At 40.0% G+C, this 27,340-nt stretch overlaps 2 protein-coding genes across 5 annotated transcripts in view; one reads left to right on the plus strand and one right to left on the minus strand.

The window, feature by feature from the left end:
• Window positions 1-26,792, minus strand: LOC106096455 (zinc finger protein 436). Of its 4 annotated transcripts, none has more exons than XM_013265995.3 (5): window positions 26,544-26,792; window positions 22,556-22,771; window positions 21,551-21,766; window positions 14,921-15,151; window positions 1-492 (listed from the first exon to the last, which is right to left on the minus strand). In XM_013265995.3, exons 1-5 carry the CDS (start codon window positions 26,782-26,784, stop codon window positions 251-253), a joined length of 1,146 nt encoding a protein of 381 aa, XP_013121449.2. In that variant the 5' UTR covers window positions 26,785-26,792; the 3' UTR covers window positions 1-250. The 4 variants fall into 4 exon arrangements, with proteins under 4 accessions (XP_013121449.2, XP_025756133.1, XP_019203307.1 ...); XM_025900348.1 differs by lacking the exons at window positions 1-492; window positions 26,544-26,792 and adding exons at window positions 6,751-7,971; window positions 25,130-25,171; XM_019347762.2 differs by lacking the exons at window positions 1-492; window positions 21,551-21,766; window positions 22,556-22,771; window positions 26,544-26,792 and adding exons at window positions 6,751-7,971; window positions 18,989-19,599.
• Window positions 1-27,340, plus strand: part of LOC109195563 (tripartite motif-containing protein 16) — a 1,176,058-nt gene that overhangs the window by 628,915 nt on the left and 519,803 nt on the right. The gene's annotated exons all lie outside the window — the stretch shown is intronic.

The raw sequence follows: 27,340 nt of genomic DNA on the forward strand, positions 1-27,340 counted from the left end.
GGGACTAGGTGCAGTTTCCCCCTCTAGGGGCAAGAGTACCTGGACCTGGAGTATAGAGTATGTTTGGGGAGTGCGATTGTGTGTACAGTATTTATGTCTGTCTCCACGTTGGGTGAGTGCTGAGTATTTGCATATGTGTGCATGGGGGTGGAATAGGATGTTCGTATCTGTGTGTGCCTGTTTGTCTGTGTCTATATGTCAGGTCGGGTATCAGACGTCACCTCTAGGGCCTGGGGCTTGGTCCACTCTGTCACCGCTGGCTGCCGGCGGAACTCACAGGCACGTCACTGCAACCCCCTCTGGCTTCTGCTCTGTGGCTGCTGGGTGACCCCTCGTCTGGAGCTCTTCTCAGCTCTTTCCGGGAGGGTGGCATGGTTGCCCCTCTGTTGGTCTTCCATGAACTCTTGCGCTCTGGGGGTCTCCGCATGTCTGGAGCCTGGATCTCCTCCATAGCTGCTTCATGGGGAACGGGACTATGGCTCCCCACACCCTCTAGCAGATCGTTACATGAAGGAACCTTTTAAATACAAGTGCACTCATGCTCACAGGTGTACACACGGGTGCTCACAGACAAACTACATCTTTCTTGGCTGCTACCTCAAAGCACACTGTGCGCTGTTGATCATACGTGCTGCACAATAAAATTCAATATTTAGTATTTACTGTTATATACACATAGATTAGCGCGATGATGTAGTTTATTATATTGCTCTCTTTTTTGCTTGTTTTCTCTTTTCTTTCTCAACAGGTGATCCAAGTGATTGATATATATGTATCCCCCCCCCCCCCCCCACCCCCCCACCTTTTTTTGTGCGTTTTATCACTGTTCCTCTTCCCCGCTGTTTTTCTTTCCCTCCCTATCTTTCTTTCTCCCTTTCCTTTCCCCCACTCATGTCTGTCCCGTATGTAACAAATTAAAATAAAATAAAATAAAATAAAATAAACAAACAATAAAGTCAAAGGTCACTCAAATAGACCAATACGGCAAGGCCGGGATGGTCCACTTGGTATAGTAAATCCGTTGGGCATCTCTCATGGCCTTCAGACAAAAATTCTAATGGTAAAAGAACCAAACGGGACAGGTGTCAAAAAAGAAAAAAAGAAAAAAAAAGAAAAGAAGCAGTAGCAGCAGCAATGTGACAGCGACAACAACAACAACAACACTTCTCTCTCTTTAAGTCCCAACTCAAAACTCACTTGTTCAAAATAGTTTCTCCCACATAACCTACCACTCTCCTATTTTAAATTTGTGTTGTCTTATGTTTTTGTGATTGTGTAAACTGCTTGCTTCGATTGCTGCTTTTATTATTTTGCTGTGTACAGTGTCCTTGAGTCTTTTTTTAACTCAGTATTTATTATATTTAAGAACATTGCAACTTGTACTTGTCAGTGTTCACAAGTAGGACAGTTACAGGAACTGCAATGCAGAAATACAGATTAAAATAAGAACTGCAATTAGGAAGCACAAAACAAAACTGGGAAGCAAAACAAAACCCAAGCAAGCAAACAAACAAACAAAAACTTTATGTAATACTAAATAACATGTGACAATCTTAGCCATAAATGAACAAAACGAAACATACCTATACTAAATTATTGAAACAGCAAAGCATGTATGGGTCGCCAACGCTCAGTAAACAATTCTCTCTGAATCCGCAGAGCATATGTTATTTCCTCCATCTGGTAAATTTCTCTTACTTTATCAATTCACATATTATATGAAGGTGGGTCAAGATTCAGCCATTTAATAGTAATACACTTTAGTGCTGCTGTAAGCAAGATTCTTAAGAGATACTTTTCATTGTTTCCCGCAAAACTATTTGGTAATACTCCTAAAATGGCTAGCTGTTGGTCTTTTGTTAATGGTTGTTGGAAAAGTGTATTGAGAACTTTAAATATGTCATTCCAAAATGAGCAGATTTTTGGGCATGACCAGAATATATGTGAGTGGGTTCCTAAATAAGTACCACAATTTCGCCAGCAGGTGTCAGGATTTGTAGGCTTCATTTTGGCCATTATCTCTGGGGTTCTAAAATATCTCATGACCACCTTCCATTTGAATTCTCTCCACAGCCCAGAGTTAGTCACGAGATGGGCTTCACCGAACACCTCTTCCCAGGTGTCCTCTGAGATTTGAGTGCCAGTCTCAGCTTCCCACCTTGCCTTAATATCCAAAGTTGCACTTGTATTGAAACTCATAAATGCGTTATAGAAATTGCTGATTAATTTTGGGGAGGAATTACTTTGAAATATTTTTAGAAATATTTCCTCAATGGGTGAGGGCCCATTCCTCAAAACATGACAAAGTTTATGAAGCCTGTTATTTGACCATGCTCTGAAGTCTTCCACAATAGGAGAAAAACCCTGCAGGGAGGAAAAGCTTGATAAAATTGAAATTTCTTTTGGAAGACCAAATCTTTAGTGTGACCCTCGTCCATTCCCCCATATGCACATTTTTAATCCAAATGTTAGAAAACAGGGATTCCAATGGTTTTCGCATATTGTCTTCTCAATGTTTAGCCACTGACAGGACTGTCCATCTCTCTAAATCTTTTTTTATTTTTGCAACTAAAACTTCATAATTTACTTTAAACAAGTCTGATAATGAGTGAGGAATTTGAATTCCTAAATACTTGATACCTTCGTTTGGCCATTTAAAGCCAGATTGCTCCTTGAATGTTTGTGAAATGTTTCCTCCTATATCCATTGCCAATGTTTTGTCAATATTAAACTTTGTAACCAGAGAGGTAACCATATGTACTAATAATTTATTTTAAATGAGGTACACTGACTGCAGGATTTGAAATGTATAAAAGTACATCGTCTGCATAGATGGACAATTTATGCTGTTCTCCATTAATTGTAAGGCCCTGAATTTCATGTTCATCTCTAATCAGCTGCGCCAGAGGCTCAATACTTATATCAAACAGCAGGGGCGACAGTGGGCATCCCTGTCTACACCCACGTGACGTTCCAGTGGAAATCTGGCTGATATTGTTCCATTTACCCGTACAGCCGCCGTTGGGTTGGAATAAAGAATCTGTATCCACTTAATTAAGTTTGGCCCAAATTTGAATCTTTCAAGTGTATGGCCCAAGTACTGTCAGGAAACCCTGTCGAATGCTTTTTGCGCATCGAGAGACAGAATAATTGTTTCTTCTTGTTTGGTCTTGTACAAGGACATTAAGTTCAACAATCTAAGAACATTGTCCCGATAGTGCCTTCCTGCAATGAACCTCGTTTGATCTGGATTTATACCATGTGTAATAATTTTACTAACTCTTTTGGCCAAAATCGTGGTGAGAATGCACAAGTCAGTATTAAGTAATGAGATTGGCCTGTATGATTGACAATTTGTGGGATCCTTGCCCTCTTTATGCATTACGACAATTGTAGCATCGTTCCAGGACGGCGCCATATAGGGCTGGGTATCGTCACTGATTTCTAGAATCGATTCGTTTCTGATTCACAAGGTCCCGAATCGATTCGATCCACGATTCGATTCGATTCGATTCACTTCGATTCGATTCGATTCAATTAAATTCGATTTAAATCTGGGAAATTTTGACAGTCAGAAATATTATAATTCAGATCATTACATTTAAATATTTTTGTATCTATAAAAAGGAAGCTGACACACGCAAGACTTTATCAAAGGTGGAAGCGTCACAGCAGATGCCTTTGTGTCAAAGTAGCTGAAGATAAAACACAGAAAAACATGAAGGTGGTTTTCCTGGCCTGGGATTTTATAAAAATATTCTGCAGTACATCAAAAACGAAAGAAAACCATTAATCAACATATGAACGTTACATCTGACGTTACAGCGGTTTTATTAGAGACATGGCTAAGCGTTTTGCATTTTGCATAATTTTAAAAAGTTTAAATTTGTTCAGTATTGAACGGCAGAAATTAGTTTTCTTTTCGGAAGTATGCAAAACGAAAAAAAGGAAAAAACAGCGGCGGACAGTGCTGTAAACAACAGTAGACTTGTGCGTAACAAGCAAGCGAATAATGCAGAAAACAGATTTTTAGATGGGAAACTGTTCTTGAAGTACAGAGAGAGAGAGGGAGCTGTGCATGAAGTGTGATTTTTATCGTGGTGGAAGCGAAACAGTAAAAGTCAGAGTGAATTAATGACGATGTTTATGTGAAGTGTAGTTTGGATCTTCTTTTGCTGCTGGTTCGGTCAATATTGTTTGGAGAGAGATAAAACTAACAGCTTTAGAATCAGCGCAAAAAGGGCGTGAACACAAAGCGCGGACCCGCCAAAACATCAGAATCAGCGAGCTGTCGCTTTCAGCCCCGACCATGTCCGTGCAGTTGTTGTGCCAAAAAGTGATTGTCTGCCAGAAAGTGATTGCCGTCCGCGGGAGCGCGCGCAGCCGCTTAAAGCTGCAGCGCCCGTTGGGTGAGGAAGGCGACATCTCACTGATTCTGATCCGCGGGTCCGCGCTTTGTGTTTACGTCCTTGTGCAGAATCCGTGTACCTGCTCTCATTTACTGTCTTAGCTGTTTGGTGGTTGTTGAAATTTTGTGAGGTTTCACCTGAGATTCTGGCGTTTCGGGCAAAATAAATTTATATTAAAAAAATCGATTCAGGATTTTAATGAATCGATTTCATGTTATCCAAGCCAGAATCGATTTTAATCGATGAATCGATTATTAAAACCCACCCCTAGCGCCATAGTCCCAGTCTCCAGAACGCAGTGGTAAGCTTTTAGTAATAAGGGTGCGACTTTGTCCTAGAACTGGGCGATAGAACGATAACGATATGTATTGCGAAATAATTTTTTCTCGATAGAAAAATTAAACTATTGCGATAGACCTCATCTCTCTCTCTTCCTCTCTTAAAAAAAAAAAAGAACAGCCAATCCAAATTAAGTAGCGCAGAGCCGAACCAATCACAGCCACAGCGTCACATCACATGACTTGTTAGTACAGCACAAGTGCCAAGCCGCACATGTGTATTTGTTTGGGAAGCAGCCAGCCGCCGTGCCGGCCGGGAAATGGAGGAAATGCGTGTGCCGACTAAAGAAAACTCAGCGAGAGCTTGGGTGACCAGGTTACCGAAGACAACACAGATGACGGTTCCAATGCCGGAGAGATTGAGAGTGTGGAGGTATTTCGGCTATTTGAAGTCTGACAAAAAACAGAGTAGCGCGTTTTTTTCCCAAGAGTTAGCTGCCTGGCAAAGCGCTACCTGTGCATCGCCGCAACCAGTACAGGGGGTAATATTGTGACTTGCCACAGGGCCGCTTTAAAGCCTGAAGCAGTGGAAAGACTTGTCTTCCTGTCCCGCAACGTGTAGGCTTTTGTCAGACTAAAGTTTTATATATATATAGTTGCACCTTGGATGTGCACCTAGTATTTAAAGAATGTTCTGTTAGCATCTTTATTTTAAAACTGTTTGAAAAGCTAAGCTATACAACAAGGAGAGATTGAGAATTTCCTTTTAGTTCTCAGTTTTTTTGATATTGACAGAAGTTAGTCAATTTTGTCTGTTCTTCTGTAAAACAAACTAAGATTTATTTTTAGAATTAATATTTTGTTTCTAAGTGGAATTGACAATTTAGTGGTCTGTTTTGTTTGTTCTATTTTGAAACTTAAACTACCTTTTGTGTAGTTTGCAATATTTGCCTTTATTTATCTGAAACTGAAGTCTCATGTTCCTTAAGTACATCTACCCTGTTGAACTTATGGGAAATAAATATTTAAATCAAAACAAGCTGCTGATTATTTCACATTTTACTTGTGAGCAACGGCACATTTAAATCTTACAAATATAGTTATTGTGATATAGTTAGTGATATATATCGTTATCGCCTGAAATGAAAAAAACATATCGTGATATGAAAAAATCTTATATCGCCCAGCTCTACTTTGTCCTTAAGTTTTTTTTATAGAATTCGTTAATAAAACCATCAGGGCCAGGACTTTTTTTTTTTAGTTTTAAGGTTTGAAATCACCTGCAAAATTTCTTGTTCTCGAATTGGTTCATCTAACTCTTTTGCTACAGATTCTGGCAGTGTTTTTAAATTGATCTTTTCTAAGAAATCAGATAGTGTATTGTGTATAGTAGATAGTGTAGATAGTGTATAAAAAATCGATTCTAGCTTGGATAACATGATATTGATTCATTAAAATCCTGAATCGATTTTTTAATATAAATTTATTTTGCCCGAAAGATCAGAATCTCAGGTTAAACCTCACAAAACTACAACAACCGCCAAACAGCTAAAACAGTAAATGAGAGCAGGTACACGGATTCTGCACAAAGATGTAAACACAAAGCGCGGACCCGCCGATGGATCAGAATCTGTGAGATATCGCCTTTCTCATCTCACCCGACGGCACGGACATGGTCGGGGCTGATTCTGATGTTTCGGCGGGTCCGCGCTTTGTGTTTACGCCCTTTTTGCGCTAGATTCTGAAGCTGCAGGTTTTTATCTCTCTCCAAACAATACTGACTTAACCAGCAGCAAAAGAAGATCTAAACTAAGCTTCACATTTCGCTTCACATAAGCATCGTCATTAATTCCCGCTGATTTTTGCTGTTTCGCTTCCAGGATGATAAAATCTCACTTCATGCACAGCTCTCTCTCTCTCTCTCTCTCTCGGTGTACTTACAGAAATGGGTCTATTATGGTATGTTATAATGTACACGGTATGAAGTATGTAATGAATATTCTATAACTATAAGTATGTACAGGCTGTAGTGAGTACAGGCTATGTACAGGATATAAATATGAAATTAAAAAACTATACAGAAATATGAACTATGCAAGTTATAAACAGTTGTAGGATTAAAAATTATTGTTATTGTACTGATACGTGATGTACTGTACTGATATGTACTGATACGTGATCAGAATAATATCATTTCTAACTGAGGCAAAATTTCCCAGATTCAAATCGACTGAAATCGAATCGTGGATCGAATCGATTCGAGACCTTGTGGATCGTAATCGAATCGATTCTAGAAATCAGTGACGACGCCCAGCCCTATTAATACTACAGATTTTCATGCCTTTAAAACAAGTTGCACTAACAAATGTAAGCTATAAATTTCACTAATTAGGGGATTCTACAACTTTGGACAGTTTGGGCCCTCTCTGTGACTCAGACTCCTCACCTGTGTGAATTCGCATGTCTCTTCAACTGTGTGTTTAGACGAAATCTTTCCCCACATGTGCTACAGGAATATGGCTTCTCACCTGTGTGAATTGTTATGTGGGATTTCAAACTTGATTTTAAATAAAATCTTTTCCCACAAGTGCTACAGGAATATGGTTTCTCACCTGTGTGAGTTTTTTCACCTGCATGATATTCCATGTGAATTTTCAAATGTCTCTTCCTAATAAATCTTTTCCCACAGGTGCTACAAGAATATGGTTTCTCACCTGTGTGAGTTTTGATGTGTCTAGTCAAGTCTGAATTACAGTGAAATCTTTTCCCACAGGTACTACAAGAATGTGGCTTCTCACCTGTGTGACTTTGCATGTGTCTGTTCACGTGTGACATACAACTAAATCTTTTCCCACAGGTGCCGCAAGAATGTGGTCTCTTGTGAGTTTGTATATGTTGATTCAATTTTGATTTAGTCTTAAATTTTTTCCCACAGGTGCTACATAAGTGTGCTGTCTTGGAATTTTGAACTGTCAGTCCTGATACAATTTGCGCTGACTTTATACTGTGTGAATTATCATCCTTTCTTTCGTCCTGATCTGTGTCAGGAGAGTTGTGAGAAAGGAGCTGGTCACTGCTTGGTCCTGGTTCACTGTGGTCACTTTCTTTATGAGCAGGAAATGTTCCAGTCTCCTGCGGTTTTCCATCTTGAGTGGTACCGAGTTTCTCCTGTTCCCCTTTAATCTGCGAAGGATCCTCCTGGTCCAGACTGGAGTTGTTCTTCGGGTTACAGACCTGCTGATCTGTGAGCCCTCCCTCATCCTTACAGTCATGTTGTGGTAAATCTGAAGCAACAGATTAAAAAAAAAAAAAAAGCAAAAAAACCCAAAACATACATTTGAGAAATTACAAGGTAACCATTAGCAGGTCTCCACATGGTAAGCATGTCGCACAGATATACCAATTAAAGGCATGTTGGGGGGACAAGCCGTTTTGCAGAGAACACTCCTCTTATGATCAATTTAAGTTTGGAATTGTATATTCCAGAAAGCAGAATATAAAATCTGTTTAAATCATTTTTTTTTTTCCATGTAGAAAACATGTAATTCTTTAAACTGCCCAAACAAAATGAGAATCGATTGGGTGGAAATTTTAAATTCAAACAATTGTCTTCTTCCTTCCTTCTTCTCATAAATATTACTCTGTTGGAATTTGTGTGATATCAGGTGACTGTTGAGTCTTTGTTTTAATGTGCATGTGTCATCTCAGTAAATATCTAAAACAGTTGAACTCTTTTCAAACTCTGGCGTTGAATTACAGATATCCCACATCAATTAATATAAACAGATCATCTACGATGAGAAAAGAAAGACAATATAAGTATTTGAACACCCTGCGATTTTGCAAGTGGCTCCTCCCTGAGTCTGCCAGAGGTTTCTTTGCAAGTACTCCCACTTTGAAATCATGGAGGGGTCTGAAATTCACATTGTAGGTGCATTCCCACTGTGAGAGAGAGCATTAAAACAAACAAACAAACAAACAAACAAACAAACAATTCAGGAAATCACATTGTATTATTTCTAAAAAAAATTGTTTGTATTGCACTGCTCCACATAATACATAGACACCCTCTGTAATTCTTAAGATTAGGTTCTGGAGTGGCCTAGCCAGTCTCCCGACCTAAATCCTCTGGAAGAACCTTTGGAGGGAGCTGAAACTCTGTGTTGCTCAGTGACAGCCCCACAAGCTGACAGATCTAGAGGAGATCTGTGTGGAGACCTGTACAAACCTGATCAAGAACAACAGGAAGCCTTTGACCTCTGTAATTGCAAACAAAGGCTTCTGTACCAAAGATTAACACTGATTTTCTCAGGTGTTCAAAAACCTATGTGGATGGCATTGGAGCCATGGGTGGCTTCAAGCGATCTGCAATCATCCCTGTGCCCAAGAACAACAAGCCCTCATGCCTGAATGGCTACTGGCCAGTTGCACTGACTTCGGTGGTAATGAAGATGTTCGAGAGGCTGTTGAAGAACATCGTCTCCTCCTCCATCCCAAACATCACAGATTCACTTCAGTTTGCCTACTGACCCAACAAATCCACAGAGGAAGCCATTGCCCATGTCCTGCACACCACTCTCAGCCACGTGGACAAGAAATGGGACAATTATGTGAGGTTGCTGTTTGCTGATTACAGTTCAGCATTCAACACAATAGTGCCCGGTAGACTGTTCACAAAGCTGAGGGATATAGGACTCAACAGCAGTCTGTGTGCATAGGTGTTGGGTTTCCTTACTGGCAGAACTCAGGTGGTGAGTAGGTGGTGGGTAGGTGTGTCTCTTGACAGCACGGGGGGTGTTCTCTCACCACTGCTCTACTCCCTCTATACTTCAGACTGCATGGCCACCCATGGCTGCAATACTTTTGTGAAGTTTGCTGACGACATAGTGGTGTTGGGCGCCATCTCCAACAACGATGAGGCGGCCTACATGGATGAAGTGAAGAATCTGGCATCGTGGTGCCAGGATAACCACCTCCAGCTGAAAGTCTGCAAGACCAAGGACCTGGTGGTGGACTTCAGAAGGAGTCAGCACAGACTACAAGCCCATTATCATCAATTGAGCTCCACTGGAGAGGGTGCAGTCCTTCAAGTATCTCAGTGTCAATATCTCCTCAGACCTGACATGGTCTGCCCACATTCAGGTCCAGTCCAAAAAGGCGAGGCAGCACCTGTACCATCTCTGACAACTGAGGAAGGTTAGGGTCTCTCCAGTGATCCTCAGGACTTTCTATGCAGACGCTGTGGAGAGCATCCTCACACAGATCATCGCATCCTGGTATGGAAACAGCTGTCTTAAGGATCAAAAAGCTCCTTGCGCACCATCCGGGCAAGAACAGAGAGACTACATAGGAGCCTCTATCCCTAAATCATCCGGGTCCTAAACCAGAACATGCCGCGTGCCTATACTATACCACTATCATATTTAACTATCAGTAGCTTTCACATGATACTCTTTGCTTTCCTCACCCCCTAACTGGTTGGAGCAGATGGTGGCTCCTCCCTGAATCTGCCAGAGGTTTCTTTGCTTTCTTTGGAGATGAGTGTGTGTTTGATGACTAACCCTTTTTTGTATTTTCAGTTTAATGACTAACTCCTGGGTTTTGTTGTTTTCTAAATGTGATAGTGGCTTGTCTCTCTTTCAGTATTATTAATGTTATTAATGAATCCTGCCTCCTTTTTTCAACCCAGACACCTTTTGTTACTTTCCCTCATCCCCTGGACTTTTTAGGGGAACGTAACACAGGGTGTTATGTGATAGTTGTGGTTTCTTTCTAATTTTGTAGGGTCTTTACCTTATAGTATAAAGCCCCTTCAGGACACAGTTGTCCCCTTCAGGACAATTAAATAAATAAAGCTGTATTGTTGGGATTATTTCCCTATATAAATAAAACAGAATGGAACTGAGTGATGGAGGTTATGTTACATAAGCTGAAGAATTATTTATGCACAAATCCTACTAGGAGTTGATGAAATAGGATTATAGGAGACTTGTTCTAATACTACCATAAGACCTCACACAAGCAATGAGCGTTTCATGACTCTTAGTGCAATGGAACCCTGTATATTTTCTTAATTTTCTTGTCTCCTATGCATTCATAAAGTCAGTACTATTGGGGCAGTTAACACTCTCTTAAAGTCTCTGTATGTTTTATTGTCTGGCACCTTCTTGTTTTTTTATATTATGGTTTTGTTTAAAAAAAAAAAACATAATTAAAAAAAAAACATGTTTGAAGCTCAAGAGCAGTCAGAACATCCACCAAGCTGAGAATTTTTAACATCATGGTCAAACCCTATACTTTTCTATAGTTCGTAAACATGGAGCAGGACAAAGGCAGTGCTCTGTATGTTGCAGACCTTCATCAACAACTGCAGAGGATGCAACAAATCCTCTGTATCTAGTGGCCAGAGAAGATTACAAACTGTGGACAAGAACAAACCAGGAACCAATAGCAATACCAATAATGAGAAGAAAGTGGTGCTGGATTGGCCACACCCTGAGGAAGTCCACCAATAACATCTCTACACAGGCCTTGTGCTGGAATCCAAAGGGACAGAAGAAGAAAGAAAAACCCAGAAACACATGTCACAAGGACACAACTATCATAGTGTTGTGTGGTTTGTGAAAAGCTTAGTTTTAGATCGATATTTCATTTTTAAATTGATCGTTGAGCCCTAATGGGGATAATTAGGTTATCCACAAATGTTTCACTGGATATATTCAGTCATAATATACAGGAGCGCCTTCAGAATTTTTTCATTTTTTCATTCAAGGCTACTGAAAACATTAGGGTGGAACACCAAAAACAGCATTTACAGTTGTTTTTGTCCTGTTGTCAAATAAAGGTTACGTGAAAAATATGGCAAAAGGGACAAAAAGAAAAGTTAATTTCCTGTTATTAAATTTGATATTCACTGTAAGTGTGCCTGCATGTGCAGGGGCGCAGCACAGGCGAAGGAGTGACAAACAAAGTGACAATATGACTGACAAAAATGTATATCCAGGAATAAATAACAAGTTGCTGTTTCAACTCATTGTAGGGTGTCTTCTCCTTCCTTAGAATCATTTATAACAATTGTTTCCAACATGTCTGTGAAGGTTCTCAATCATCCAGGTCATCATAGTCTAAGGAGCTTGGAAAGAAAAGCGTCTGGACTTCTTTAAGTTGCTTGAAGACATTTCACCTCTCATCTGAGAAGCTTCTTCAGTTCTAGGGTCAAATAGTGGAGAGTCCCAGATTTAAGTCCTAGGGGACTGTCCCCCAAGAGGGTCATGAACCCTCTGTTGATCCTCTAATAGGGCTGCCACAAACAATTATTTTGATACTCGACTGGTCACCGATTATTTTTGCGATTAGTCGACTAATCTGATCATGCATCCACTGAACGTAAAACGTACAGCTTATTGCACCAGCAGCATCTGCTCTTATATAACTATCATTAACTTACAGCTTGAAGTGTTTAAGGTAGGTGCTAACTAACAATAAAGACAAGATGATAGTTTATTAAACTTTTAATGAAATTTGCAGATTATCTTAGTGGTGTTTAATAAACTCAGCCGTCTGCTCCTTGCTATCTAAAATATAACAAGACACTGGAGTAAATTCTCTACCATCTCAAATTTCTGTTTAATCAGTTTTCTCTTTGACGTTTATTTAGCTGTGAAAACTATAACTTTAATCACAGCCAAACGATTTACTCAGGAACAAATAAAACACTGAAAAAAGCCATACAATAACTTTTTAAAAGTTATTTAAGTGAGTTATATAGCATGTTTAACCCAGTGGTTCCCAAACTTTTTTTGCCAGGCCCCCTTTTGTTTTACAAGAAAAATGTTCGCGCCCCACCACCACCTATTATTTGTATCCCACTGTAACTTTACTGCATAAAGAGCTAACATGTCCAAAATGTCAGGAGTAGTCATTACAAGAAGTGTTTGTGAACTAAAAATCAAGAATGTGGGATACTGTTTGTCCGTGATTTGAAGAGCCCAGCGCTGCTCCCGACGCAGGGAAAACTAATTTTGCAGGGGAGACCTACCTTGGCACTTGTGCAGGTGAAGACAAAGGGAAGATATGCTTCACCATATTTTCTAGTCTTTGGCTTGGAAGGAAGTTGTTTTTTTTTTCTTTTCATATCCACAGCTCAGTGCAAAGAGGAATGAATTAAACCTGATTATAAAATACATATGCAATGAAGAAGCAGCTTACACTCAATTAATATGAACACATAACACAAACGCAATGAGGACACGCCTACACTATCAATGAGAATACATGACATAAATTGGTATTTCTGGCCGGAGAGAGAGAAGTGGGTCGTTTAAGTTTGTTATTTTTAGGTGCAAAGCAGACCTCGATCAATTTTCCACATGCAGCAGTCGGAAGAAAGTTATAAGTTAACACCACTGGAAACGTTCAGACCAAGTTTCTGGTTGAATTGTTTACAGCGCCATGCGTCACTAAACCTGACAAGTGAGCTCTAACTCCTGGTTGAAGACAAGGAATGCTGTTATTTAAGGTGGGAAATCAAAATTTGGGTTAGTAAACTTGGGAAAGAGAAAACTGACTGGTTAAGTGGGAAAATTGTGAAGGAGTCTGAAACACTGCAAAAAGAAACATATACAAAATCACACACACAAACAGAAAATGCATTAACCTTACAAATACAAGAGAGCTCATGAGGATTAGACAGCATGTTGAGCATGTGAGTCTGTTTATCAGTGTTAAAAGAGTGTGAATTTAACACACTTAAACCCTGAAGTTGAGGAATAACTCAGGGAAGTTCCATGACAATGGAGTGACGTTGGTGAAAATGAAAAGTGATTAAAAGCTTAAAGAAGTTTTAAAACAGTGAATTGGAAGTGCTCTCGTGTCGATTGAGCAAAACAAGTGATTACTCTAGGAAGAAAATAAAATAATTTAATAATGTGGTGAGATTTAAATATGCATTTCTCTTGTCACGGTAACTTCCTGAGATATGACTCAGTATGCAAATTAGCTGAAATGAGTGGTGACAAAGAAGCTTCCTGTGTGGTTGTGTGTCTGAGGCTTTCAATGGAGGAAACATAGCAGAGACTGAGAAGAATTACTTGGTGAAATATATAATGGTAAAGTAACAGGATAATTAAATAAGGTGGTCAAGTCTGTTCAGAAGTGCAGATTTGGACAAAAAATTTATAATTTAGTGATGACACATTGTTATAACGGGTTTATATCTTATGCTAAATCTAAGTATGTTGAAGTACTTAAAGGGGAACATTATTGTGTGCAAATTGTGTGGCTTTTAACAAGATTTTCTGTGGATTTAGCAGGTGAAATTATGTCAGTTGACCTCGGACTCTCAGGACGCTGTGGAATCTGAGGCCAACCACTGAGATATGATGTGGGGAAAATGAACAGAGGGAATGATTTTAAGTCTGATTTCAGACTATGTAAGTATTAATTAAACTAAGATTGCTAGACTTTTCATATAAAATGCAGTTTCTTTTTTTTCCTTTAAAACAGGAGCAAAGTAAGGAAAGCACATATATTTTGGTCAAGTCTGATAAAGTATAATTAGAATGTACTGTTACATTAAGAGGAGCAAAATGAAATCAAAATATGCTGTATCAAGAACATGACTGATAACTGTTCTGTCTTAATTTTTTTATAACAGAGGTATTACATGTGGGAAATGTGAGTTTTAAAATGAAGTTGGTGTTAACACACAGGTGTTGTTTCTAGGCAGCTCTGAATGGAGTAGGGGGTTTAAAAGATTTAACATGATGATTAAACTGATTTTATTCCTAAACACAGGTTTGGAGGCCGTAAAGAATACAAAAGAACGGATTTAATACTAAGTAGCTGCCACCATTGTTGGAAACTGGATTTGGCTGGGCCACGCTACGAATTCTAGGATATGTTGGGCCACGAAGTATACACCCGACCCATCCTTCAAATCTGGGTAAAAGGAGGACACACTTGTCGGACACATAGGAGTTTCTTCGACATTGGAGAGACCAAGCAACCACTTCATAAATGCATGGCACAAAAAAAAAGAACCACCTCAACGGACAAGACTTGGCTGCGAGGCCAGAAATTTTGGCTCTTAAAATATGCGTCAGTTTCCTAATTGGAGTTGGTCCTTTGATTCTTCATGCACCTCTATAACATATCGCTGAGGTCAGATTAGGACTCAACATGAGTTGTATTCAGTTTTGTATTAAGAAATCTACCTATTACAATTTTGCATACCTATTCTGTACAACTTTACTTCAGGGTTCAACATGATGCCCAGTTCCTGCCCAGTCCAGACGATGATGCCTTTGGTTTCCTGGTTACATGAAAGCTGCTCTCCTTCCTGATTGGTGTACATTTCCTCCTGTTCCGGGTCTTCTTGGTTGAAACTGGAGTTCCTCTTCTGGCTACAGTCCTGCTGGTCATCCAGATCCTCATTTTCCTTACAATCATGTTGCTGTGGGAGGTCTTGACGGAACAAATGACAACAAACATGAAAAAAGTTACACTGTGAGCATGTCTCTCAGATATGTGAGCGATATTCAAGGTGCACAAATTTTTTAAATATTATCTCTCGTCCGGTTGGCAGCGAGGCAGTATGGCTGCGTAATTTCTGAGCTCCTCGGGGTCGAAGAAATTTCCCCTTAAATTCAAGTTCTTTTTAAAACATTAAAAATATCCGCCAACAAATTGTTGACCTCCGGACGGAGATGAAAGCTGATTTCAACGCATTCAAAGAAGATTTCAGGCATGAGTTGAAAGAAGACCTGAATAAATTCAAAGAAAACACAAACCAACGGCTAATAAGGTAGCAGTCCAAGAATACGGTGAGAAACTTGAGAAAGCCGAAACACGAGTGGCGAAAAGCTAGAAGACCTTCAGTCTAGATCGAGAAGAAATAACCTGCGAATTTACGGAGTCACAGAAGGAGAAGAGGGCAGCTCTGTAATAAGCTTTGTTGAAAATGTGATCAGAAGAGATAGGCTAATACCTGATGGCACTGACCCACAAATACAGCGGGCTCACTAGTCTCTCGGTCAAAAACCAGGTGCTGATGCCGTTCCCCGTTCCACTGTTGCCTGTTTTCTTCAGTTCAAAACAAAGGAAACAGTCCTCAGAAACGCATGGCAGAAAAAGATGCTCGTCAAAGACAAACCCAATAACTTATCTGTCCCCACACTAACTCATACTGCAGTGTTGTTCAAGTTTTGGATTCTACAGCTTTCTTTAATTGTTCACCTATTTGTTCTACCACGGTTTGGTTTAGGTTTTGTTTGTTTTCGAGGTCAGTGGTGGGGGATCATTTTATTTTCACAACAGTATATTATGTCAGAAAGTCTGGAAATAATGTCGCTTAATGTTAACGGCCTGGGAAATCCAATCAAAAGAGCCAGAATATTAAATAATAAATAAGAATAATAAATAATAATTTAATCTTTGTGCAGGAAACTCATTTGTGACCACAAGAGAATGAAAAATTAAAGAAATATGGATATAGAAAAACATATTATAGCTCCCATATCAACAGCCATACAAGAGGGGTGGCCATTCTTATAGCGAACAATTTGTTGTTTGACCTCTTTAAATATATATAAGAAATAAAAGAAATAAAATAAAAGAAAGAAGGACGGTACATCATTGTGAAGGGCAAAGCTTTAAATAGTATTTTGACTCTTGTCTGTATATACGCACCACACAATAGCCCCAAATCAATCTTTAAAGATCTCTTTGACTTAATCTCAGTGGAGGCAGAGGGAATTTGGATTTGTGCAGGAGACTTCAATGTAATACTGAATTATAAATTTGGACACAACTAGTCAAACTAGATACAAAACACATAAACAGACACTTAAATTTGACACTTGAGGAAACGGTACTAGTGAATGTCTGGAGGTTACTGCACCCTTCACAAAGGGATTACACACATTACTCAATTCTGTACTCAGTGCACACCCGGATTGATTATTTTTTAATGCAAAAGGAAGAATGTCACAGAGTGTTACACTGTAAAATTGGGGTAGCGGATGTCTCAGATCATAACGCAATTTTTCTGACAATTCAGTTGGAATCACTTCCAGGGAAAACGGTTTGGCACCTTAATGTAAGGCTTCTCGATAATGAAACCATTACAAATGATATTAAACAAGAAATAGATACATTCATTAAAGAGAATGACACCAGAGAAGTGAACCCTCTAATTCTTTGGGAATCAATGAAAGCTGTTTTGCGGGGAAGCTTGATAGCAAAAGCTTCTTTTGTTAAAAAAAAGAAAAAATATAAACAGTTGACAAAAAATTTAAAAGAGTTGGAACAAATTTTCAGGACTAAAAAGGACCTCATAATACAGAAACAAATTTTAGAGGTTAAAATAGAAGTAGAAAATTTACTGAATCAGGAAGTGGAAAGAAAGGCAAGATATTTAAAAACAATATTACTATGAACTGGCCCCTAAATCTGCCAAATGATTAGCTCGCAGATTGCGAAAACAGCAGATAGATACAGCAATACACAAAATTAGAAACCCTTTAACTCAAGAGTTGGAAACTAAACCAGAAGAAATAGAAAAGATTTTCAACAATTACTACCAAAAACTCTATCTGCAAGAAGGAACTGTAGCGCTTTGGGTGCCTTGAAAAGCGCTATATGAAATCCAATCCATTATTATTATTATTACAATCAATAAGAAATTTTTTGTACTCACTAGATCTACCTAGCACTGGGAAAAAGAAAAACGAAGTACTTACTAAGGAAATAACAACAGAAGAACTGAACAAGGCAATCAGCTCACTGAAAGCCAACAAAACCCTAGGCAGTGATGGGTTCCCCGTGAAATGGTATAAGGTATTTCGGGAGAAACTAAACCCTATCTTGCTAAGAACTCTGAATTGAATAATAAAGAATGGCCAGATACCCCTGTCATGGAATGGTGCTATTGTGTCTTTGATCCCCAAGGAAGGAAAAGATAGAGATAACTGTGCAAATTATAGACCAATATCTATGCTAAATGTAGATTGCAAATTGTATACTTCAATTACAGCTAAATGAATTGAACTATTAATTAACGATCTAATTGAGGACGACCAATGTGGATTATTCCATTGAGGCAAACACAGGGCAATATCAGGAGGACACTGCACTAGGGGTGGGTTTTGATTATTGATTTATCGATTAAAATGGATTCTAGCTTGGATAACGTGATATCGATTCATTAAAATCCTGAATCGATTTTCTTATATAAATTTATTTTGCCCGAAATGCCAGAATCTCAGGTTAAACCTCACAAAATTTCAACAACCACCAAACAGCTAAAACAGTAAATGAGAGCAGGTACACGGATTCTGCACAAAGACATAAATACAAAGCAACGGACGGATCAGATTCAGTGAGATGTCGTCTTTCTCACCCGATGACACGGATCCCTATCAGTATGCTTCAGCCTGCAACGCGGAACAAGGCAGGATGTGGACTAAGTCCCATACTTTTCGCATTATATATTGAACCTCTGGCTCAAGGAATATGACAAGAGGTAGAAATAAAAGGGGTCTTTCCAGGAAAAGTGGACATAAAATAGGATTATTTGCGGACGATGTAATGTTGTATCTGAGGGACTTGAACACCTCCCTTCCTAAGCTTTTGGAAGTAGTAGCAGAATTTCATGAATGCTCTGGATATAAACTGAATATCGCAAAAACACAAATGATTCACTTCAAATATGTACTGAGTAAAGAAATTAAAGAATGCTTTAATATCAATTGGAAAATTAAAAAAATCAAATATTTGGGAGTCTTCATAACAAGAAGTCCAGATTCATTGTACACTTCAAATTATTTTCCGATGACAGATGATATTAGCTTAGACTTGGAGAGCTGGTCAACATACCCGTTGGACTTAAGCAGCAGAATAAATGTGATAAAAATGAATATAATGCCAAGGCTACTGTGCCGTTATGGGTGCATGTCTGATGCAGGGGCGTTAACACCTTTCTTATATCACCACTCTGAAGACCGATGAGCGTTGTCAACAGGTTTACTGACATTCAAAAGGGTAAAACTAAAAACAAGACAAAAAAATACAGTCATGATATACATATGTGCATCATAATATGCATTTATATACCACACTGCTACTACACAGCATATGTCATATGTCTAATTATGTGAACTTGTACTATTGATGCTATCCAGACGACCTCCAAAATCGCAGGTAACTAGCTTAACAAAAGGACTAGCTTTACAGCCAAATACTGCATTAGCAGGCAACATATTGCACAAAAACAAAGTTGCAACTTATACTTTAAGTACATACCGGCGATACAACCATAAACCGAAGATGTGGACAGTATTTTTTTCCAACAGGACACCATAAACTGTGTGCCGATATGTTTCCCTTCTTCTTGCTCACTTGCTTTGCTTGACTGAGCGGACTTCCTGTTCAATAAAGTTTTTTCAAAATAAAGCCGTTTCTAAGTGCATTACTTGGAGCAACCACAGAGGGTGCTGTAAACACATAATGAATAACAACTGACTGAGAATGATATTTTAGTGATACAACATTTTACAACTTTTAGTGATAACAGAACAGCTACTGTACATTTTTCAGGCACTGCCGGTTGAAATTCCATCTCAACAATTTGAGGCCTGGGACAAAATGTTGTGGAGATTCATATGGGGGGACAAAAAGGCAAGAATACGCTTCTCTGCTCTGCAGTTTCCAAAGGACAAAGGGGGTATGGCTTTGACTAATTTTAAATGATATTTTCAGGCAGCACAATAGACTATGTGCACGTTAGCATATGCTACTTCTGGTGCGGAAACTCCTGTGGGGAAACACCTGTGGGGAGCTTTGTTTCCGGTGTCCTATTCGCACCTTGTTTACGGTCCAAAACAAGTTAAGCAAATGAATGAATCAAGCGGCGATTTACATTTCTATAGATAGGCATTAACCCAATATATCTGTAAATGATGTTCATCGACTTGTCGATATTTTTTCCCCCGCGCCTCAGAGCAAAAGAGAAAAGGGATTCAAATGTTATATTTCTCAGCTGTCCCTCGTTTATAGCGGGTGTTATGTTCTAAAAATAACCAGCGATAGGTGAAATCAAGTAGCCATTTTTATTTTTTGACGGTGCAAAACGTTTCGTGGACATACAGTACTGCACTTCAGAGTCACACTGCTAGCGATCGATGCAGCGATTCTGTACTGTACAGGAGAGACGTCACGGAGGAGATCGTCTGCAGCGATCAGGACGCAGGACACAATGTGACCTAAAAAAAAAATTAAACATGCAAACTTGCACTAAAAAATCCGCAAAACAGCGAGGTAAAAGGTGAACCGCGTTATAACGAGGGACCACTGTAATTTTGAAGGTAAGTCACAACATACCCTTCGTAAATACTAATGTATAGAAACCCTTACCAGCAATCGTTCATTTTTTGTGTGGCTTTTTTTCACGATTTGTTAACATGCTGTGTAGGTGTGTACTTGACCAGCTGATATCGACATAACAGGGAAACATCTGGTTTGACTATTGTTCACCTGTAGTTTGAATGCTGAACATTTGCCTGTTTAAATCATAAGACCAGTCACTATACAGAGATGTGCTTCTGAATGTGGACGATGTGTCTTCTGATTCTGTAATGCAGTTCTGTTTGTGTTGAGTGATGTAAACAACTGATCGATCTAAACTCTTTAAACGTCAAAATTGATCATTAGATTTCTTATGACACAACAGTGGTGAGTGTTCCCACCTTCTCCTCTTTGTAACTTAACGTGATCTTTCCGTTTTCGAGTTTTGGACATGATTTTTGAGTAGATCTTCGCAGTAGCGATTGACCGCAAAGTAAAGCTACTGGAAATGTACAACCCCACATCCGGTCTCAAACCAGGAAGTTAGCATTTTCTCGTGCACAGGGTCTATTATGCCCTTAATGCCTATAGTGTCATAATTCATACACTGCAAAGTGGAAACAGATTGAGACACAAGATAGCATGGACTATAATGTCCAAACAGTGTTAGGAAAAGATACTTAAGTCAAAACTCAATCCCATAACCCAGTTTTCACTTCATATGTGGTACTCTATCGTCAAACATTTAAAACTGAAAAATAGCCACAAAAAGTTACGATGGATAAGCTTGGAAAATAGTTTTAAACCAGGACAATATGACAAGGCTTTCAACGAGTGGACCAACAGGGGCCTGACTGCTTTCTATTTAATTACCAAAAAGGACAAAGGTAGGAGCTTTCAAGAGCTTAAAGACATGTTTGAATTGAAAAACCAGGATTTGTTTCGATATCTACAACTTTGAGACTACTAAAATAAAGAGATAGCTGAGGCTGAGATGATTAACTCTTTAATTGAAATGATGTGCGACGCCTACCAACAAAAAACAACAAAAATCGAAATTATACCTCAATTTGATGAAGAACCAAAGATTTATCTTCTGGTCTTGCTCTAAAAATCACTCATTCTGGAAAACAGTGGGTGATACTCTACAAAAGGTTTTAGGTTACAAGGTTCCTGAGGACTGTACTGCACTATTTTTAGGAAATATTGATGATAAGGTTAAAAGAGAGGATTTATATTTAACTAAGATTCTTCTCACTGCAGCAAGAATAGCCATTACCAGGCTGTGGCTTAAGCCTGAGACTCCAATTCAGAGATTCCTTCACTGGACAAACATAATTCAAAATTTTTGTTTTTTATTAAACAAACAGAACATGTTGAACCCGGTTTATATTTTACTGTGCTAACAGAAAACATGTCTTCAGTGAGGTAGTATGCCAGACGTTAATACACGCCACGTGTCTTTGTCATGTCTTCACCCGACTTTTTAATATGAAATCTGTATATTACAGTTTTACATACCTACTGTGGTCAGCTTTACTCCAGATTTCCACAACAAATCCACCTCTTCCCCAGTCCACACATTAATGCCTTCAGCCTCCTGCTTTAGTTCAAGCTGCTCTCCTTCCTCACTGCTGCACATTTCCTCCTGTTCCTCTTTAGTCTGTGGAGGCTCTGGGTCCTCCTGGTTGAGACTGGAGCTCCTCTCCTGGTCACAGACCTGCTGATTATCCAGACCTTCATCAACAAAGGGACACAAGAAAATGGTGACTAATGTGATGATAAGAAAGATCAAGAAAGATTAAAAGGGTCACCTATTGAGAATCAAGCTCATGGTTTCATAAGCTGGGGTCTCATTTTTAGATGCCAGTGATCATCACACAATGTGAAAAAACAAACAAACAAATGAAAAGTAACATGATCTGAATATTTTAAGGATTTGAAGAAGGCAGATAAGATATGCTGTTAATTCTAATCTTGTAATATTTTACTAATAAATATACACTGACTGGTTACTTTATTAGGTACACGTAGCTAGTATTAGTGATAGAGAGTAAGTGATGATTCTGCAATGAATCATCACTTGTTATTAATCACTGGCTCTCTTCCAGAGCATGTGTATGTTTCCGTCTTCCTCTCTCACCCCAACCAAATGTTCCTCAGATACTTTGGTCCATACTGACATGAGAGTTTCAGACAGCTGCTGCATATCTGTCAGCTCCATGTCCGTGATTGAAATCTCATGTTCCACCACATCCCAAAGGTGCTCTATTTTGCTGAGAGCTGGTGACTCTGGAGACCACCCGAGTATGGTGCGGTGTCATTTTAAGTGTGTGCGGAAAATATCTCAAACACCATTACACCATCACCTGGTGTGGTGGTGTAATGGTGTTGTAGCCCATTACACTATTCTATTGTTGTAGCCCATCACCTGGCTTTTTGATACGAGTCATATTCATTTCTGTATCATAAAATCTGTATATTATAGTTTACTGAGCATGAACATGAACATGAAACTGAACATACCTATTCTGGTCAGCTTTACTCCAGGTTTACACAACAAATCCAGCTCATCCCCGGTCCAGATATGAATGCCTTCAGCCTTCTGCTTCAGTTCTAGCTGCTCTCCTTCCTCACTGCTGCAGATTTTCTCCTGTTCCTCTTTAGTCTGTGGAGGCTCTGGGTCCTCCTGGTTGAGACTGGAGCTCCTCTCCTGGTCACAGACCTGCTGATCATCCAGACCTTCGTGTCCAACAAAGGGACACAAGAAAATAGTGACTGAATGTGATGTTAAGAAAGATCAAAAAGGATTAAAAGGAAACTGAGAATCAAGCTTATGGTTTCACGGCATCTTGCATTGTTGCAAATGTTGCCACAGAAACAATCACTCATCTAGGATCTAATTTTTTAGATGAGGCTGCCAGTGATTATTACACAATGTGAAAAAACAAAAACAAGCAAATAGAGCAGGACGATATGACCAAAAATATTTATCATGATATACATTTGAAAATTTGCGATAACGATATAACTGACGATATAATTGACACTAGACAAAATACTTTACAACTCCACAACTTTATTAGTGCAAAAAGAAACCCATCAATGTATTTTCACTTAAACAAGCAGCTGTTTTTTATGTGCATTAAAGTTATATAAAAATGTAACACTGCAAATTCCTTGCGGACAGTTTAACCAAAAGGCATTTCCAGTAGAAATTGGCCGACATATCCTCAACATAACCATGTATAATATCCACAAAACTTAAAAAGAGGTTATACACTAGTGGTGGGCGGATCGATCCAAATATCGATAGTATCGATCCCAAGTTGGGATCGGTATCGGATCGATACTGGCCTGGTTAGATCGATTCTTTACTTTGAGTTCTGCTTGCTTGCTACGCTGTGCTTTCGGCAAAAACGAAACAGCCAGGTCGCTGGACTCGCCGCTCCTGTGACAGCGGAGAGCAGGCACACTTTGCTCCCCCCCCCTTCTTATGTTTCGGTGTTGCGCTGACACGTCACGTGACTTAGACACTTTGGGGTTGTTAAGTTGTTTACATATTAATAATATATATTGTTTTTGTTGTTGAGAATTTTAATTGTCATTTTTGTATTATAGTTTATCAACAGTATTTGTTTTAATTTGTTTACTGGTTTGCGTGCACTTAAGATTTAGAAAAGAAAAAAAAAAAAAAAAAAAAAAAAAAGATCGCCACCACGGCAGACCCGATGGCATTTTCATGCTTCGCGCATCATTTATTCTTACAATAATCCCACGGTTGCTGTAATAGTACATTCAACGGCTGCAGCTCTCCCGCTGGCAGCCGTACACATCACCACCACCAAACCTGCAGCGGCATCGCAGAACACGCCCTGCCACATACCCCTTGCCAGCTTCACCCCACCCCACGAGCAGGCGAGGGAATCGGCCCGGACCGTCGGCGCCCCATTCCCGGCCCAGCGACGGGGAAGTGTCCAATCTGGCGGTCGCCCGCGCCTCCAGTGGAAGCCCGGGAGCTGGCCTGATGGCCACCCATATGGCAAGCAGAGGCGGCGGAGCAGGAGTGGAAGTGAGCCGGGGCTCAGAGGCAGATGGGCAGACGGCCGAAGCGGACAGCATGCCGCCCTCAGGCAGGACCCCCGCGCACCTCGACCTCCATCTCCAGCTTGGCAGGTCCCGCTGGCGCGCCAGCCTCCGGCTCACCCCGAGCCGCGCGCTGTCCACCCTTACAGTGATCACACGGTTGCTGTAACAGTAGCCTACATTAAACGGCTGCAGCCTTCCTGCTGCCAGCTATACACATCAACACCAAAAACAACAACAGCACAAGCAGCGCACAGGTTTTAAGCCGGTGAGGCATGATTGTAGATGCAATGAAGGTGAGTCCATCTCACCTGCAGCAGCATCGCAGACGGCTGCCACAATAATAAAGCATTTTTTATTTAATTATAAATTAATTATTTCTCCTAATTATGTCCCGGATTTTAAGTAATTAATAATACAAAAGGAAAAATCACAAAAAACACTTAAGGTCATGAAAATTAATTGCGATTTAGCAATTCAATGAGGCATCCACCTTGTTTATTGAAAAGTATTGGTATCGGTATTGGTATCGGCGATACTGGCCCGTATTTACTTGGTATTGGATCGATACCAAAATATGCAGTATCGCACACCACTATTATACACACACAATACGGTAATATTATGTTGAAGCACAGTACGTATCACTCCGCGAGGCTCCTGCCTGCGATAGCCGTAATGCTCCGACAATCCATCAAGCGGTGCAGCTTCGTAGCTTAGCAAAGTCGTACTAAAACATTTGACAGATTTTTGAGTGCTGTGTACCACATAAAATCGTTTCGAGGTCAGTATACACAACCAGAATTCATACATAAGGCACGCGGGATTATAAGGGGCACTGTCGATTTTCAGAAAAATCAAAGGATTGATTTTAAGTGTGCCGTATTTTCCAAACAACACGGTAATAACGACGGCCCGCTAGCATGCTCTACCAAAAATAGTGCTTTGTTGTGTATCTGACGGACGAAAGCTAAACCAGTTCCACACCACTGAAGTTGCAGCATTTTTACAAACCAATTCTGGTTCATCCGTTTCATTTAACGATCCACTTTCGCTCTTCTCATTCTGCGTCGCCGCCATGTGCGTATGTAAACATAGGCACTTCGCATGCGCGTTTTACCCACATTCTGTCGCGATATTTCATTTTCCTATCGTTGCCCAAAATTTCACCGGTATTACTGTGAACGGTATGATATAGCCCAGCCCTACAAGCAAATGAACAGCAGCATGATCCCAATATGATAATGAAAGATTAAAGTGTTTTATGAAGGCAGGTACCACTCTCTGTATGTTCTAGTCCAACATCTACTTGGGCATGACCTAACCAATTAACCAATACCTACTTATGATATGTCAGCTGACCTATCTGTGAAGTTTTGACTGGTTAATTTGAATTTTTTTTTTTTCTGTTTCCTGTCTTGTATTTAAGCTATTTTTTTTTACAATGTTTCACTATGACCCTGATGAAGGCCACAAGCCGAAACGCGTTGGTCAATTATTAAAGCTGTTCTTCGTTTCTCAAGTGTTGCTGGAGTTCCTGCTTTTTTAACGGTATGATATAGCCCAGCCCTACAAGCAAATGAACAGCAGCATGATCCCAATATGATAATGAAAGATTAAAGTGTTTTATGAAGGCAGGTACCACTCTCTGTAAATCACCCAGATGTTTGTGCTGGAAAATGCAAACAGATAAGCAGTTTCTAAAATACTCAGATCAGCCAGTGTAGCACAATCACCCACACCATGATCAAAGTGATCACCGTTATTGATCGCCTACACGTGCCGAAACGATAGAGTATTTGAACACGTCTACCAAAGATAGTTGTCGGTAAGTCTGTTTACACAGATGTAACTTCATACACTTTACTGTGGTGTATTACTATTGTAGATCAATGCATTTATCCACACATTCCAAATGCTTCCAAAGCACTTCCAGGAATTGTGGGGAAACCTAGGGAAACCATTATGTCAATGAAGGTCCTCACACAGACAGCTGAACGGGGTTGTGTGTGTTTATACGTAGTTTTAAACCTTGTGATCCACAAAACAACAACAACAGTAAAAGAAGAACTGCCTGCGTTACAGTCCGTGCGGGAGCAGCGGCTTCGCTCATGCGCGATTCATTTGCAGTTTGGACACGTAGGTGTCTCCTGCCCTGATAGCACCTGGGGAAGGACTATGCTCCGCCCGTGTGCGCTTTGGAACGGGCAGCACCTGCTGCTTGTTGCGAAGAGCGATACGCGCTTTCATGTCAAAAATCGTCATAAATAAGTCTCCAATAACACCAGAAAAAGTCACCAGATTTGTCACTAGTCGCTTTTTAGAAAAAAAAAAAAAAGTCGCCAAATATAGCGACAAAGTCGCTAAGTTGGTGCTGATGCACAGGTGAATCACACAATGATCCCGCAACCGCCACAAGTTTACATACCTGTATTGTGTGACTTTATCCCGGGTCTGATATTCAGCAGTCTTAGCTGACTGATCTCTTCCTCATACCGGACGATCGTTTTTTCAAACTCTGAGAAGATTTCTTCTGCAGCAGAAGTTAATCTCTCCTTGATAAACTCTCTCAGATGCTGAACTGTAGACATTATTGCAACAACAACCGATACCCAACTAAAGTCTTGAAACATGATCCCTCTTGCGACGCATTCTGTCATTGGCGTCATTTCCGCTATTCTTCTTCTGACAAGCCATCCTACTTTGGCAAAACGTCCTACCTTAAGTAGTTTATGCACATTTCTGCTGTCACAGAGTAATTCCACCACAAATTCAAGTAGGTATGACGGTTTGCCACTTAACTTTGCCCATCAGAGTATGCTTGTAGCTCATATTCATAAAGCCAAGACAGTTTGCCACTTCATTACACACATTCAGAGTATGTTTCTAGTTCTCATAAACAAAGGTAGGATGATTTGCCACTGAATTTTAGCTGTTAAAGTATGCTGCTAGCTCATATTCACAAAGGTAGGACGATTTGACACTTAATTTCGTGTTGTGCGCATGGGCAAAAACAACGGGTAGGACGGATTCCCAGAACAGAGAGACTTCTTTCTTTTTTTTTCTTTCTCTCACCCTCTCTCTCTCACCTTTCTCGCTTCACGCCGCACGTGAGCCTTGTGTTTGCAGTGAGTTGAGGGGGAAGGAGCGCAAACACTGCCTTATGTTTGCCGAGCAGAGGGGGAGGAGGGGTCAGTGGCGGTCCTAGCCTGTTTGGCGCCCTGG

The sequence above is a fragment of the Oreochromis niloticus genome, linkage group LG18, assembly GCF_001858045.2.
Source record: "Oreochromis niloticus isolate F11D_XX linkage group LG18, O_niloticus_UMD_NMBU, whole genome shotgun sequence".
Taxonomy (NCBI): Eukaryota; Metazoa; Chordata; class Actinopteri; order Cichliformes; family Cichlidae; genus Oreochromis; species Oreochromis niloticus.